Raw genomic sequence first — 15849 nt, 5'->3', positions numbered from 1 at the left:
TTGCCTGTTTGTGTCTCTGTGTGTGCCCTCAGCCACTCCAGCACTCCTTGAAAAAAATTCCAAACCCAGGAAGCTGAGGAAGGCTCTACAGTCACCCTCCAGCCTTGATCCAGTCATTCCCCATCCATCTCACAAAATACACCACCCATTCCTACATCACCTGCAAGGACTGTCAGATCTCTCTCCTTTTATAAGTGTCTGACACCCAGTTCCTGTGAATTCCCTCTGATTCCTGTAGCCCAACCTCCTCCCCTTGTAAATAACAGCTCATAAATGTGGAACCACTGAGGTAATTCCAGGCAACTGTACTCAAGGAGCTAAACACGTGGGACATCATAAATCAACCCATCAAAACTCCGTCGTGACCCATCAGAGACAACATCAGTGCAGAGGCTTCCAGGGTTCATTTCTCTGCTGGGTCCAGTTTTCAAACAAGGGGCATCATATAAAGTTTTTTCTCCCAGATACCCAAGAACTTAGGCCAGGAGTTGTGGCTTTGGTACCCATCTGGAGAGACATGCACTTAGATTCTCAAGACTCTGTATCCATGACCATTCCAGTGTAAGAAGGAGCATAATCCTAGAGGTGCTTGGTGTGTGCAGTGTCCAGTGACTCTCCAGGAGTGCAGAGTGCTTAGAGCTCCTGGAAAGTCAGCACTTTCTGTCATTCCTTGTTTCAGTTTTAAAGTAATTTTGGAATTGAGCTTGAACCAAATTTGGAATGGCACCAGAGCTTCATTTAACACAAGACTTAGTGACACAGCTATTGAAACATAATTTTTTTCCCCTCTGATTTCTCCTGGTTTAGCTTTGCCTGTAACCTTCACACAACCACTGCAGAACCAACAGGCTGAAGAAGGTGGCACCATCACTTTGAGCTGTGAGGTGTCGAGGTCAACCACCACAGTGCAGTGGAAGAAGGGCGGGACTGTGCTGAGACCAAGTGACAAATACAAGATGCGTCAGGCCGGGCCCGTGGCTGAGCTGACCATCCACAACCTGAGTGGAGCTGATGCTGGGGAATACACCTGTGACACAGGGGACCAGCAAACCACAGCTGTGGTGCACCTGAAAGGTGGGGCTTTGGGTGTGGGAGAGCTGAGCAGAGCTTGGTGTCACAGCAGGGGCGTGTTTATTTAATAATCTGGCAGCTAAACGTTGTCCTGTGCCCAAACTGAATCGTGGGGATGCCAGAGATGAGTGATTTCAGAGGGATAAGAACTGGGTCAGTTATCTCTGGGGAATCAGAAATGGGACTTTAGTCACTGATTATGATAATGGCACCCACTGAAATTTGTTGACAATGCTTTCCCAATATATAGATTGAATTATAAATATATATTTTATGCATTCGTTACCACAGAACCACAGAATATTCTGAGTTGGAAGGGACCCACAAGGATCACAGAGTCCAGCTCTTAAGTGAATGGCTCATAGAGGGATCAAATGCATGACCTTGATGTTATTAGCACCATGCTCTGACCAACTGAACTAATCTCAGGGTCCTTATATATTTATTATATGCATAATACAGTATAAAATGCATGCTTTTTAGACTATATGTGCATAATATATATGCACACATACATAAATTATGGATCTGGAAGGTTGTAACATATTACTACGTGACTGTGTACCTACATTTCCATGAATTTAGAACCATAGAGCCACAGAATGGTTTGGGTTGGAAGGAACCTTGAAGAACATTTAATTCCAACCCCCCTGCCACGGGTAGGGATACCACTCACTAGATCAGGTTGCTCAGGGCCTCATCCAGCCTTTCCTTGAACACTTCCAGGGATGGGGCATCCACAATTTCTCTGGGCAACCTGTGCCAGGGCCTCCCCACCCTCAAAGGGAAGAATTTCTTTCTAACATCTAATCTAAACCTGTCCTCTTTTGGTTTAAAACCATTGCCCCTTGTCCTGTCACTACCTGCCCATATAAAAAGTCCCTCTCCCTCCTTTTTATGACCCCCCCCTTAAGGTCTTAGAAGGCAATGAGGTCTCCTCAGAGCCTTCTCTTCTCCAGGCTGAACACCACCAGATTTAACATTTAGGGCTTCAAATAACAATAGCATAGTCCTGTCAAGGAAGAGCAGAATGAAAAGTTTAACCCAGGAAGCATCACTTGAAAGTAGATACGAAACTCTGTTGACCTTTCCATAAAGAACCAGCAGTGGCCATAGTGGAGATGCTGAAGGACGTCACCTCGTACGAAGGGGAGGACGCGGTGTTCGAGTGCAGGCTGTCCCGGGAAACAACCCAGGATGCCAAGTGGTTCCTGGGGGATGTGCCCCTGCAATCCAACGAGATGAATGAGATCAGAGTCCAGGGGACACGTCACAGTCTGATCCTGAGGAAGGTGACCCTGGAAGACTGCGGGTCCATCAGCTTCAAAGTCGGGGAGCACACGTCAGCAGCACAGCTGAAGGTCCAAGGTGAGCAATGCCAGAGGGAGAGGGACTGGGCAGATGCTGGTACACTTGTTTTGGCTTCTGGAGAGGTGTATTTGGGATTAGGGGTCCTTGGAAATTTTGGGATATTCTGCTAACCTAATTTAGGCATTTAAGAGTTAGATATGTACATCTGAACTGGTCGTTTCGGTAATTTTTATTGTCCGTGGATGAAGATTAATATTAACATCCTTTGGAGACCACCCAACTAAGCAGCCAATCATATGTTGGAATCAATGCTGAAAGATGTCAGTAATATGCTCTGAATTAATCTCCTACTCATGATGTTTTTAGATCATATTTACTGAAAAAAATGTCTGAAAATTTAAAAAAACCCTTTCTATTAAGTCACATAGAATGATTTGGAAAGATGATCCATGGCAATATTACAGGTTCCTCTCTGATCTGGTGCAAAGTATAACCATAGACCCCCAGCTCTGATCTGGGGGTGAGGTGGATCAGTCTGTTGCAGAACTGATGCTTCTCTCCTCCCCACAGCTGCTCCGGTCATCTTTGTGAAGGCGCTCCAGAACCTGGAGCTGCAGGAGGGTGGCACAGCTCACCTGTCCTGCGAGGTGTCCAAGCCTGATGTCCCCGTGGAGTGGAAGAAAGGCACGTCTGTGATCCACTCCAGCCAGAAGTGCAGCATCAAGCAGGAGGGGAAGGTGCACACGCTGGTGATCCGCGATCTGAACCGCGCGGACGCGGGCGAGTACAGCTGCCAGACGGCTGATGGGAGGACTGTGGCCAGGCTGGAGGTTAAAGGTATGGTTTCCTCTCTGTTCAGCAGTGGTGAAAGGAGGACACATCAATTTTTGGAGCTCTCTAGTGCAAGAGAGACAATGATTAGTGGAGCAAGCGCAGCAGAGGCCAACAAGTTTCTCAGGGGGCCGGAGAACATGAAATATGGGGGACAAATTTTTATCGGGGCCTGTTGTGATAAGAAAAAAGGTGATGGATATAAACTGAAAGAAGGACAATTTAGATTAGATATAAGACAGATGTTTTTCACAATGAGGGTGGTGAGGCCCTGGCACAGGTTGCCCAGAGAAGCTGTGGCTGTCCTGTTCCTGGAAACATTCAAGGCCGGGTTGGATGGGTTTGGAGCAACCTGGTCTAGTGGAAGGTGTCCCTGCCCATGGTAGGGGGTTGGAATGGGTTGGTCTTTAAGGTCCCTTTCAATTTAAACCATTCTAGGATTCTAAGTAAAAGGAGAGGTAAGGGTGGCTGCATTTGTTAAGAGTGGGGAAGAGAAGGTTGAAGGGGGGACTTCTTTGCTGTCTGCAGCTTCTTAATGGAGGCCTACAGAGGAAAGAGAGAATTTTCTTGGAATGCTCAGTAAACAGGTGACAGGAAACAGTTGAAAGCTGCAGCAAGAGAAATTAATTTTAGAAAAAAAACAACCTTTCACAATGAAGGGGTGGTCAGACATTGGAACAGACACCCAGAGGGGTGGAGGAATCTCCATCCATGGAGGACCTCCAGAGGTCCCTTCAGCCTTAATTATTCTGTAATTGATCCCTGGCTGCATGATCTGATGCCTCACGTCTGCAGATGTGTGTTCTTTGAATGATTTTATCCTCTCCTGTGATTTTTATTTCAAGGATGAAAAGCTATCTGGTCTTCTGAAATAATTACTGAAATTAATTAGGAACTCTTTGTGAAAAGAAGGCTGGGATATGGGGACAGAAATGTAGCTCATATAGAACTCAATTTTTTCCTGCTGATTAACTCCCCTTCCTCCTCCTCATCCTCCTCTGTCTAGCTCAGGCCTAGTCATCCCTGTTCCTGGCAGCTCCCCTTAGGTAAATGCAGCCAGAATCGTGCACGAACTTCATGAACGGCACTATCAGTACCTTAAAAATCAAACATTCCTATTTTTTCCTATTTTTGCTTCACCTATATTTTTTTCCCCCTCTTTGCACCATTCCCCCCCCCCTCAAGGCCTCCCCGTGCTGTTCAAGCACTGGCTGAAGAACGAGGAGGTGGAGGAAGGTCGCACGGCCCTGTTGTTCTGTGAGCTGACAAAGCCCAACGCGCACGTGGAGTGGAGGAAAGGGGACACTGTTCTGCAGGCAGGTGACAAGTACGAGATCCGGCAGGAGGGGACACGTGTGGAGCTCCTCATCTACGATGCTGAGGCTCAGGATGCTGGGGAGTACACGTGTGACTCGGGGGATCAGCAGACCACGGCGTCGCTGCAAGTCAAAGGTAGGAGAAGGATTTTTTTGGAGGCAGGGAAGTCGTGGCTGTGACTGTTCTCCACAGGGGTGATCGTGGAATCATCTGGGGCAGGCTGGACAGGGCTCTGAGCAACCTGGTCTAGTAGATGGTTTCCTGCCCATGGGGTTGGAATGAGATGATCTTTAAGGTCCCTTCTGACCCAAACCATTCTGTGATTTAGGTTGGAAAAGACCTCTGTTGAGTTAACCCAACCATTAACCCAACACTGCTAAGTCCACCACTAAACCATGTCCCCAAGTGTCTAATCCACACAGAACTTTTGTCACTGAATTGCCATCAACACTGTATCTCTGAGTTACAACTGCAGGAAAGGGTCTGATACACAATCTGTCCTCCAGAGAAGAATTTAGTGCCTTTTAAACCCAGTTCTAATTCTGCAGTTGCAGTTTTCATCTCGCTGTGACAGCTGGGAACAAAACTGCAGCTGCTGCTGGGGAAGGGTATGTACAAGAGCAGTTAGAGAATTTGCCTACTACCTGTCAAGAAAATGAGGATATTTCACCATATTTAGAATAAACTCATTTTAAATGGAGCCCTTGTACCTACTAGTGCCTGAGCAGCCCAACAGTTGTGGCTCTTGGCCTTTTTCTAGTGGCTTTGTTTTTGGATTTTATACTAAGAGTTCTATGTCTTTTGACTTGAACATCAAGACTATATTTTTTAGATCTTGAGTTTGGTCACCATAACCCACTCCTGCTCACTGTGAGGTTTCAATGCCCAAAGTCTTATGTCCCAGCTGAAGGAACTGGGGTTTTTTTAACCTGGAGAAAAGCAGGCTCAGGGGAGATGTTATCACTCTCTACAACTACATGAAAGGATGTTGTCATGAGGTAGAGGTTGGTCTCTTCTCCCAAGTTAAAAGCAATAAGACAAGAGGAAATGGCCCCAAGATGCACCAGGGGGGGTTAGACTGGATCTAAGGAAAAAATTCTTCACTGGAAGGGTGGTCAGGCATTGGAACAGGCTGCCCAGGGAAGAGGTGGAGTCACCATCCCTGGAAATATTTAAAGGACGTGTTATGTGGCACTTGGGACATGGTTTAGGAGTGGCCTCGACAGTGCTGGGTTGATGGTTGGACTCGAAGATCTTAAAGGTCTTTTCCAACCTAAACGATTCTCGTTCTCAGTGCTGCGATTAGCACTGTCGTGCCTCTATCTGCTTACACTGAAAATGGTGGCTATGCCCATGTGGAGACCTTTAGAGCCCCTGTGACCTCTAACAACCCTTTATGGAGCAGCAGTGGACACCCTCCCAGCATCAGCAGCTGATCCCTTGAGCCTCTGGCTGTGGCACAGCTCAGGGTGTGGCTCAGAACGAGGGGAACAGCCAAGCTGGAGAAGTTACAAGCGAGTTCCTCACCTCTGAGAGCTGTCACTGATGCAGTTGCTTCTCCACCACAGTACTGCCAGTGCTGTTTAACAAAGAGCTGAGAAACGTAGAGACTGAAGAAGGGGGAACGGCTGTTTTGCACTGTGAGATCTCCAGGCCGGACGCCCCCGTTGAGTGGAGGAAAGGAGGGGTGGTCATTGAGCCCAGTGACAAGTACGAGATGAAGCTGAAGGGCAGCATAGCTGAGCTGATCATCCATGGTGTAGAGCCTGATGACTGTGGGGATTATACCTGCAGCACTGGATACGAGATCACCACGGGTTCTGTGTACGTGCAAGGTAAGGGGAAGCGTGGTGGAAATGCTCCCGTTTGGCTGCCTGGATTTCTGGCTCCAAAGTCTTTGAGAGTAACTGGACAAAATGGTCTCAGATGCAAACAGCTGAAAGGCCATTCGTTTCTTTCCTGATTCCAGTGAAGATATAAACACTGACCTCCAGGCTGGGGTTGGACCAATGTTTTTAAGTAAAACTAGTTCAAAGTACTGTGCACTGGTGGTACTGCTGAAAAACTGCTTGCTTGGAGCAGTGGTCGTAAAAAACACTGACATTCTTGTTATAACTGGTTTCAGCCTCTATCTTTGTTATTCTTACTACTCTTTTAAAGCACTCAAGTGAACATTTAAATCTTAAGCTACATCTCTGCCTCCTACAATGCCACCGCAGACGGCTGCAATGCACAGGCATGACCTGGTCATGGAGTGGAGTTTCCTCCCAATGAAATGGTGCTTGCACAGACACACACTGCTCCTGGAAGCAGGTGGAGGATGGAAGGTGGTTTCTGACTCCCTTCAAGAAAATTTTAGCTCTTTTTTATTTTTTCCCCCTGGAACAATGCTACAAGTTTAACTCTCCAAGGATGACTCACACTTGTGTTAGTTCTGCAGGGAGCCACGTGTGTGTGTGTGTGTGTGTGTTTATGCTCTCGTTTTCCTTTGGCACCTTCTCTTGCTCTGTCGTGCAGAAGAAGCAGCAGTGGTAGTTTCTGGTTTAAGGAACACAGACGTCTTTGTGGGCGAGTCAGCCACGTTCACCTGCGAGCTCTCGCACCCGGGCGTGAGGAACGTGCAGTGGTGGCTCGATGGGACCCCCCTCCACAACAACCTGGTGACTGAAATCTCTGAGCAGGACGGGAGGATCCACACTCTGACCCTAAATGACGTGGCCTGCCACGACTCAGGCACTGTCACCTTCAGGGCTGGGTCCCTTATATCTTCAGCTAAATTATTAGTCAAAGGTATTTCCTCGTTGGAAAGAAACACACGGCCACCTCTGGACCTGCTCCGTGTGCTGGTGCTTCTGCCTTCCAGGCTACCCTTACTAAATCCCTTCACAGCTCTTCTGTGCCCTGCAACCCTCCACTTCTGCAAGTCACCAGTACCCAACCCAGAAGTCTTACAGGTACAACCACATCGATTTTTGCAGTGGTTCAGGTGAGGAAGGGTTGCAGGCTCAGGGCTGCTGCTTTCACCTGATGTCAAAGAAGGGATGAACATAAACAGCTGTAGTAGCACCTGACTTTGTATCCCCACTTCAACTCTTTTGAATAATACCCCAAAATCTTGTGGAGCTGGTAATTCACAAAATTATCACAGTCAGGCTACTGCTGCTCAGCTCATCCTGTTCCCAGGACAAGACTTTGAGTTGTCCCTGTAAAGCAAAGGATGTATGACATTGTAGGAACACAGTGACAAAATGAGCCTCGTTTGTTGAATAGTCATCACTGCCCTAACAGAGCTTTCTGGTCTGTTAAATAACTATTTTTCTCATTTGGTAAGGGTAGCCACAAGCTGCAAATAACACCGAGCTCCAGACTTGATAAAGCAAGTTCCCTCCCAGTCAGTCCTTTTACAACCATGGGGAAAAACTGCTATTTTTCAGACAAAATTAATGTTTGTTCCTTGCTTGGAGAAAGGATTTGTATATACAGAGATATAAAGGGTTAAAAGATCCTTATTTAAATCTACCCCAAGAGGAGCAATCCACAATATGGAATTGTAGTCAGTGGTTGATGTCTCCTCTGTATAGTCTCTTGTACATTCAGAAAATTTGAATCTCTACAAAGATAAAATGCCAAAGCACTTCTTCCTGATCTCAGAATGGTGCAGCAACAACAGAGTGTGCAAACCCCACACATCTTGTGTCTGCCTGTTTCAATTTGAGTTTCAGGTTTTCAGAGACAGAACCTGGTTATGAACTCTCTAGGGAACAAATGCCAGTGGGTCTAATACATAAATTAAAAATAAATGCATCACTAGGTGTCCTGCTCAGTCAAATAAAAGGCTCCTGAGAAGTTTCCACTTCACAGAATCACAGTATATTTGATATTGGAAAGGACCCTTGGAGATCATCTACAGATGCTACTACACATAGGAATGGGGATATTTTTTGCTGCTGTGAAGGAAAGATTTCTTTATTGTGAGCTTGAATCACAGTAGCATATAATTATAATTGTATTAACAGACACTTTCAGGCCCTTTTTGTCCATAAATTTAAAAGTAGATCCGTCTTTGGACTGTATTTCAGTCTACCTGGCTATCCATGGCTTGTCCTTCATCAAGGAGCAAATCAACTTTCTCTCTATTCCATGTGCCTCGTTCTCCTGCTTTAAGGCATGCTGGTAACTGGATATATTCCATAAAAAGTGAGGTCTCAGCCCTTCTTATTGGGCCTCTACCATATCATTGTCCTACAACTGCACTCGTTCAGTGGCCCAGTGTGACAACATCTTCATGTTTGGGAGGTGGGGAGAATGGGAAAGGGTGAAGGAGCTGCTGCCTTCTTCTGACCCCTTTGGGCAGGTGAGAATTACAGGTCCTGGTGCCCACATTGGCTCCCAAGTCCCAGGGAACTTTCTACCATTCTGCACAGGTGAATAGGGGCACCAAGGTCCTTTCCCAGCAGTGGCAAAGAGGGAAGGGGCAGTGGATCCAGGACATTTCCCTTCTCCAGTGCCACAGGCGATATTTGCTGTGAGAGGTCTTATGAAAGGAGACGGTGTTGTGCTCCCCATCTGCACAGATCCCTTCTTCCTTCTTCAGTCCTGGTGTCACCAAAACATCTCCATGGTCTTCCATCCAGGCCTCCTCTCCATAAACACACCTGCAGACACAGGGAGTGGCAGAGGGAACCCCAGGGAGCGGGATCAAGCCTTGCTACAAAGTTCCCAAAAGATGTTTGCAAAACTGTCTTTGCTTCCCAAGGTCTGCTTGTAGCATCCCAAATCCTCAGCCTGATCCACCAGTTTCAGGAAGAGCATTCCCAGACTGAGGCCCTGTGTAGTTTATTCCTGCTGGCTTGTGATCAGAACAACTCTTTGAAAGATAATTGCATACCAAAGAATCATAGAATGTCCTGAGTTGGAAGGGACCCACAAGGATTATCAAGCCCAATTCCTGATGGTGTATCAGCTTTCTCTGACTGCCCCTTTGTAGCCCTATCATTTTTTTTTTTGGAAGTTGACATAATTCTGCTGAGAATGATGTTGCAAAGAGACTTCCACTTTCAGACTTCATTGAGGTTTTTCTTTTCAGCATGAGTGGTCCAACCTGAAAACTCAGGAGGGACTCCTTGACTGCTCTGGAAGCTCATAATGTTTTAGATTAGATATATCTACAGTGCCCTACAGCTGCCTGACAAGAAACAAAACCAGTATTTTAAAAGAAAGAATGGATGCTCAAAAGCAGCCTCACGGATCTCACATTCTTCAGAGGAGCTGCATATCCAGCGGCATTTTATGAGCTCTCAGTCTGAGATGTCAGTGGTTCATGGTGCATCTCTAGATGAGCTGCTGTAAAGGAAATCATATTGTTTTTCCCCCATCTGTGTGTCTGCTGCAGAGGAACATGTGGCTAATCAAAACAATGTGTACCTGCCCCTTTGGAATGCCCTTTTTTGTCACAGTTATCCTGGATCTTTGCTCCTCACACTGCCAGTGACTCCTGACAGCCCAGGACAGGAATGGGTGTTTGCATTAGAGGACTGGGTTTCTTTCCCATGGGTAGTTGCAGTTTGCTCATACAAGGAGCCTCCAGTAGAGTTTCGGATGTGTTGCTATTTCTCTGTGAGGCTGAGAGTTACAGGGAACCACTCCCAGCATCCCACCCACTGCTCTCTCCTCTGTTTTACCCTTGTGCTCCACCTCCGGGAGGCAGAACTCTTTCACACCCAGTGCTTCCCAGTCTGGGAGATCTCAGGGATGCTGGGAGAAAAACTAAGCCCAGAGGGAATTCCCCCAGATGTTCTGCTCAGAAGTCCACATTCAGGAGTTTTAAAGCACGAACCTTAATTGCTGGTGGCCCGTTTTCCAGTGTGGTGGTCATGTCCTAACATACCAGTTTGGCTTCAACCCTGCTTGATGCTGACACAAGCACAGACTAAACTGCTAATTCCCAGCTCGCACTGACGCTCTGCCTGCTCCTCACGAGCTCTGTCAAAAAACTCTCCAAGTTGCCATTTCCATGGGGATCCGCTAATGCATGTCCTTCCTGACGTGTTGGTTAACAGATCCCACCATTGAAGTGGTCAGTCCCATGCAGGACATAACTGTTGATGAAGATGGCCCAGCAGAGTTCATATGCCAGTATTCTAGGCCAGTGCACGCCATCTGGAAGAAAAATGATCAGGAAATACATGCAGATGGGCAGCGAGTGATTATCGATCAGGACTGGAATGTGAGCATGCTAAAAATTAACCCTACGGTCCCAGAAGACACTGGCATCTATTCTTGTGAAGCTGGAGGCACTAAAGTGATGGCTACACTTGATGTTCAAGGTGAGGCCTTCCAGCCAAAGAAGGGAGACTGTCATGGTTTCCAAATAAAAGAGGTAGAAAAATCATGGCAGCACTTCGGAACACATCAGATACCTGCTCTTGGTGTTCACTCCAGTACTGATAATAAACTGGGAATTGGTGGGAATTGCATATGAAAATGCAGCATTAGCTCAGTTCTAATTAACTCTCACTTGTGACACCACTCACCTGTTGCACCTCTTCTGCAAAGAACTGGAACATTGGTGTGATGGTTTGTGTCCTGCTGAATAATTGTGAAACCACAGATGCAATCTTTGTCCAAAGGAATAGTAAGAATTTTTTTTACTCTTAAATAGCACTTTTTACACCCAGTGTGCCTTTAAAACAGTAAATAATAGTGTGGAATTCTGTTTGATTTCTGCTGAGCTAAGGTAATTTACTTTTTCAAATAGTGATCCTTCTCACTTGGCATCAGCATTTGGGAAGGCCCCAAGGAACAGTAAATAAAAACATTAAAACTAAATTTAGGATTTTCCATGGATGTCTTATTTTTTTTTTCTGCTGCATATGGAATTACTGTGTTTGCTTTACCAAGTGAATTACTGTGATCAGCAAGAGCAGTGTTTCTGATTTATGAATATTTGTGGCTGTTTTGCCTTCTTGCTTAACTGGAGCTGTTAGTGCAGAAGAACAGGGTGTTATTTATTGTAATGTTTTCTGCATCTATAAGCACTTTCCATTTTAGGGATTTAAAAGGATTTTAATGAATAAAAGCATCCCAGAGGAGGTAGACTTAGCAATTGGCTGCTTTCCATAATTAGGGAAACCAGTGCTTCAAAAGATAACCAACTTGGATTTGTTCTAAGAAAATGATACATTCTGCAAGAAGGATTTTCAAACACCTCATTGTTCTCCATAAATATGAATATTATAAAATACAGGATTTTTTTACTATCGTAGAATCCTAGAGTGGTTTGGGTTGGAAGGGACCTTAAAGATCATCCAGTTCCACCCCTCTGCCTTGGGCAGGGACACCTTCCATTAATCCCAGATTGCTCCAAGCTCCATCCAACCTGGCTTTGAACACTTCCAGGGATGGGGAGCCCACACACAGTCTCTCTGGGCAACTTGTAATTAGCAATAAGCTAATCAATAGCTAGTAACTTTTCTTTTTCTTTTTGCTATTAAATTAATTGTTGAGTTTGTTGGTATTTTTTAAATTTTATTTATTTTTACTAATTTTTTTTTTGCTTAGCACACTTCCAGATAATGGCTGTAGGAACCTAAACAGGAATGTCTGTTGGGTTATATCACAGATCATTCTGACCATTCAATGGTATTTGTGTGAACTGTATTTACTCAGCTGTGTGTCCCCACCCCTGTGCATGTCACTTGTCCCTGTAGCTGCTGCAATACAGGTTATATCCCTCACACCAGCCCACATTTAATTTTGCATCAGGCTGATTGTTCATGTCCAGGTGCCAACTGATGCATGACCGTGTAGGAGAATGGAGTTTGGAGGTTTTTGCATGTTTCTGACCCCACAATTCACCCCACAAGTGTGGGAAAATCAACCCAATTGTCACAAGGCTTTTGTGATAATTCAGAAATTTCTGTTCAAAGTACTCTTAATACAGATTTTAACTTTCTGTGTGTTTCCTAGAGGCAGAATTAGCTCGGATGACAGTCACTTTAGCTTTGCCAGCCATAATATTCTCTTATATTTGCTTTGCAAGAAAAGAAGTAAGATTTTACCATGAGCTGTCAGTGGATTCTCAAGTTATGACAATAATCATGCTGTCTGGGAGATCTTTGGGAAATGTTTCCTGCCGTGGGACAGAAGGAATTTGGTTCTACTTTGTCTTCCTGAGCTATCCCTTCCTAACAATTGTTGGCCTTTTTTATACAAATACCACTTTTTTTCTTAATTTGTAAAGAAAAGTCAGGTATTTGGAGGAAAGACAGATGAAATACTAGAGGTCCTGGAGTTTTATGGTTATTTTTAAACTGTCTCACTACTTTAAATCTTTTTAATTTTAGTTAGAGTGTGGTTGAAGTCAATTAAACCTACGAGCACACTTTACCACATCCACGTTTTTCCATCAGCTTTCCAGCAGTGGGAATCGTCCAGCTCTCCGAGGCTTGTTAACATTCAGATAAGCATGGCCAAATAATTAATGCTGTTCATTGTCCTTCTTTTCCAGCCAAGAACAGCATCATCCAGGGCTTGGAGAACGTGGAAGCCGTGGAAGGAGGGGAGGCCCTGTTCGAGTGTTACCTCTCCAAGCCCGAGACCTACAATTACAACTGGCTGATTGACGACGAACCTGCCAAGACCACAGAGAACACCGAGATGGTTTACTTTGAAAATGGGCTCAGGCACATCCTGCTGCTGAAGAACCTCACCCCCCAGGACAGCTGCAGGGTGACTTTCATGTGCAGCGACGCGGTGACCTCGGCCTTCCTGACGGTGAAAGGTAACTCGAGCGCTCGGGCGTAGGGGAGTCCTCAACTTCTGCTTGGAAAGAGGAGAGGAACCAGGAGGATGTGATGAGTAGCAGGGAGGAAAAGCTGCATTTGTTGCCTGCTTCTTACTTATAATCTTCTCCCTGCACAATAAATCATAGAATCGTTAAGGTTGGAAAGGATCTCTTGGATCGTTGAGTCCAACCGTTAACCCAACGCTGCCAAGCAAGCACTAAACCAAAGAATCACAGAACCATAAAATCAAAGAATGGTTTGGGTTGGAAGGGACCTTAAAGATCACCTAGTTTTAACCCCCTTGCCATGGGCAGGGACACCTTCCACTATCCCACGTTGCTCCAACCTGACCTTGGACACTTCCAGGGATGGAGTAGCCACAACTTCTCTGGGCAACCTGTACCAGGGCCTCCCCACCCTCACAGGGAAGAATTTCTTACTAATATCCAATCCAAATCTACTCTCTTTCAGTTGAAACCCTTTCCTCTTTGTTCTATCACTACAGGCTCTTATAAAAAGTCTCTCTCCATTTTTCTTGTAGCTCCTTTCAAGTACTGGAAGGCCTCAGTTAAGTGTCATCCCGAAACCTTCTCTCTGCCAGGCTGAACAAACCCAATTCTCTCTTCCTTTAATGGATGATATTTCACAGTTTTCATATTTTCTTGTTCTGTAAGATATGACATGGTTAAAAGCAACCACACCTGGCACTGAGTGAGCAGCAAATGACTGTCTCACAGCTGTCATTATTCTGATGAGTTGGGTTGTATTTATTTGTTCTCCAGGGCTCCAGAGATGAGAGTTGTATCAACAATGATATTATCTCTGTGTCCTTGTACTTTATGCTATTACTGGAGACTCCTGTGGGGATCAGGACCCCTTTCAGAGTACAGAAACAGCCATCAGTCTCCAGTTTTGAGTTGGATGAGGCTTTGAACTTGGTCTAGTGGGAGATGTCCTTGCCCATGGCAGGGGGGTTGAAATGAGACGATCTTTAAAGTCCCTCCCAACTTAAACCATTCTGTGATTTTATACCTTCTGTTCTGGTGATAACCATAACTTCCCTTTTAAGGACCTCCTTGGTCTCCAAGGCCTGACTGCCCAGAGCTTCAACATAAATATTCCCAGCATCTCTTGATTGTTTCTGTAACAGGGGCCTTGATTCCCGATTTTAATCTACAGGATGGCGCCTGCAGTTCTTGCAGCCTCTCAAGGATGTGGAAGTCTCTGTGGGGGAGAAAGCCACATTTAGCTGTGTTCTGAGTGAAGCTGTGCCCATTAATGAAGTGGCCTGGTATAGCAATGACGTAGAGATCCAGTTGGGTGAGGACTGGGAGGTACAAGCAGATGGAAACAAATACAAACTTATTCTGAAAAAAGCCCAGCTGCACCATTCTGGAGAGGTGACCTTTGCTTCCAGGGAAGCAATTTCATCAGCCAAGCTTTCTGTGATAGGTAAGTGTCTGTTGTTCCAGCCCGGTGGCACCTGGAATCTCAAAATCTGGTATTGAGCTACTGCATTGAAATTTCTGATCTTTGCTCCAGTTCTTTTCCCTTTGCCTCGCACGTCCCAAAATGGTGTTCTTAGTCTGAGAAGATGCTGCTGGGCAACCTGTTCTTTGACCAGAAATAGTCTACCTCATCAGGCTGGTGATGGTAGAGATGTTCACCGACTTTCTTTAGCTGCAATCTTTTGTAAAATGTAATGTAAGCTCCAACGAAAATCAATTTTCTCAGAGTGCAACATCACCCTCAGCAACTGTGGGTGTAGGAGGGATCTGAACTGGAGTTCATGTGGAAAAATTATCCAGGATAGCAAAGAAGTCTTTGTAATCTGTTAATCAACTCAAGAGCAGGGCAACCATTTTTCCAGAGTAATGAGTTCCATATTAAAACCTCCATGTGTAGGACATCCATGAAACACACACCTTGTTTTCTGACAGATTGAAATTTTCTTTATCTTATTTTGGGCACTATACAATCCTCATGAACTCTTCCTGTTGACAGATTTTTCTGTATGAAATTTAGCTGACAATAGAGGAAAAAAAAGCTTTTTTATGTAATTTTTATTGTGTCCAGAGTTAAAGAACTGGCTGTTGACCACATTTGCCTGGTACATTGTGGCAGGTAATTTAAATGGTAAATGTCTTGAACTTGAAAACTAAAACAATTATTTCTGTCTTCCAAGCCAAAGTATAATTTAATTATAATTTAATTTCCAGTGTACTGAGTATGGGGGTTGGAACTGGGTGATCTTCAAGGTCCCTTCCAGCCCAAACCATTCTATGATCATCAGTAATCCATCTGGTAGGGCACTAGATCCTTCCAATTACATATTTATTTGTTATTGCCTGATGCCGTAACACGTATCACAGTTGCACAGAAACTGAGTGATTTGCTATTAAAATACTGGAGTTACACTTTAGTTGCCTCTTTAGTCCATCAATAACTTGATTTCCATTAAGGCCAGACCTAAAATAAACATCATCAAGGCCCAAATATACCTGAAGTTTACAGCAAAATTCCTCAATGATAC

At 45.1% G+C, this 15849-nt stretch overlaps 1 protein-coding gene across 2 annotated transcripts in view; it reads left to right on the top strand.

Moving 5' to 3' along the window:
- The window catches only part of OBSCN (obscurin, cytoskeletal calmodulin and titin-interacting RhoGEF), a 185497-nt gene that overhangs the window by 99859 nt on the left and 69789 nt on the right, over positions 1–15849 (top strand). For both annotated transcript variants that reach the window (XM_051768316.1, XM_051768317.1), the window contains 9 exons: positions 808–1074; positions 2170–2439; positions 2953–3219; positions 4399–4665; positions 6099–6365; positions 7048–7320; positions 10590–10856; positions 13040–13312; positions 14496–14768. In XM_051768316.1, coding sequence (XP_051624276.1) covers positions 808–1074; positions 2170–2439; positions 2953–3219; positions 4399–4665; positions 6099–6365; positions 7048–7320; positions 10590–10856; positions 13040–13312; positions 14496–14768 — 2424 coding nt within the window. The remainder of the gene's footprint in view (positions 1–807; positions 1075–2169; positions 2440–2952; positions 3220–4398; positions 4666–6098; positions 6366–7047; positions 7321–10589; positions 10857–13039; positions 13313–14495; positions 14769–15849) is intronic.

Source organism: Manacus candei, unplaced genomic scaffold (genome assembly GCF_025592945.1).
Source record: "Manacus candei isolate 608988 ecotype Guabito, Panama unplaced genomic scaffold, ASM2559294v1 h1tg000094l, whole genome shotgun sequence".
In the NCBI taxonomy this organism is placed as follows: Eukaryota; Metazoa; Chordata; class Aves; order Passeriformes; family Pipridae; genus Manacus; species Manacus candei.
The sequence above is the reverse complement of the archived record's forward strand: the minus strand, read 5'-3'. Positions and strand labels throughout refer to the sequence as shown.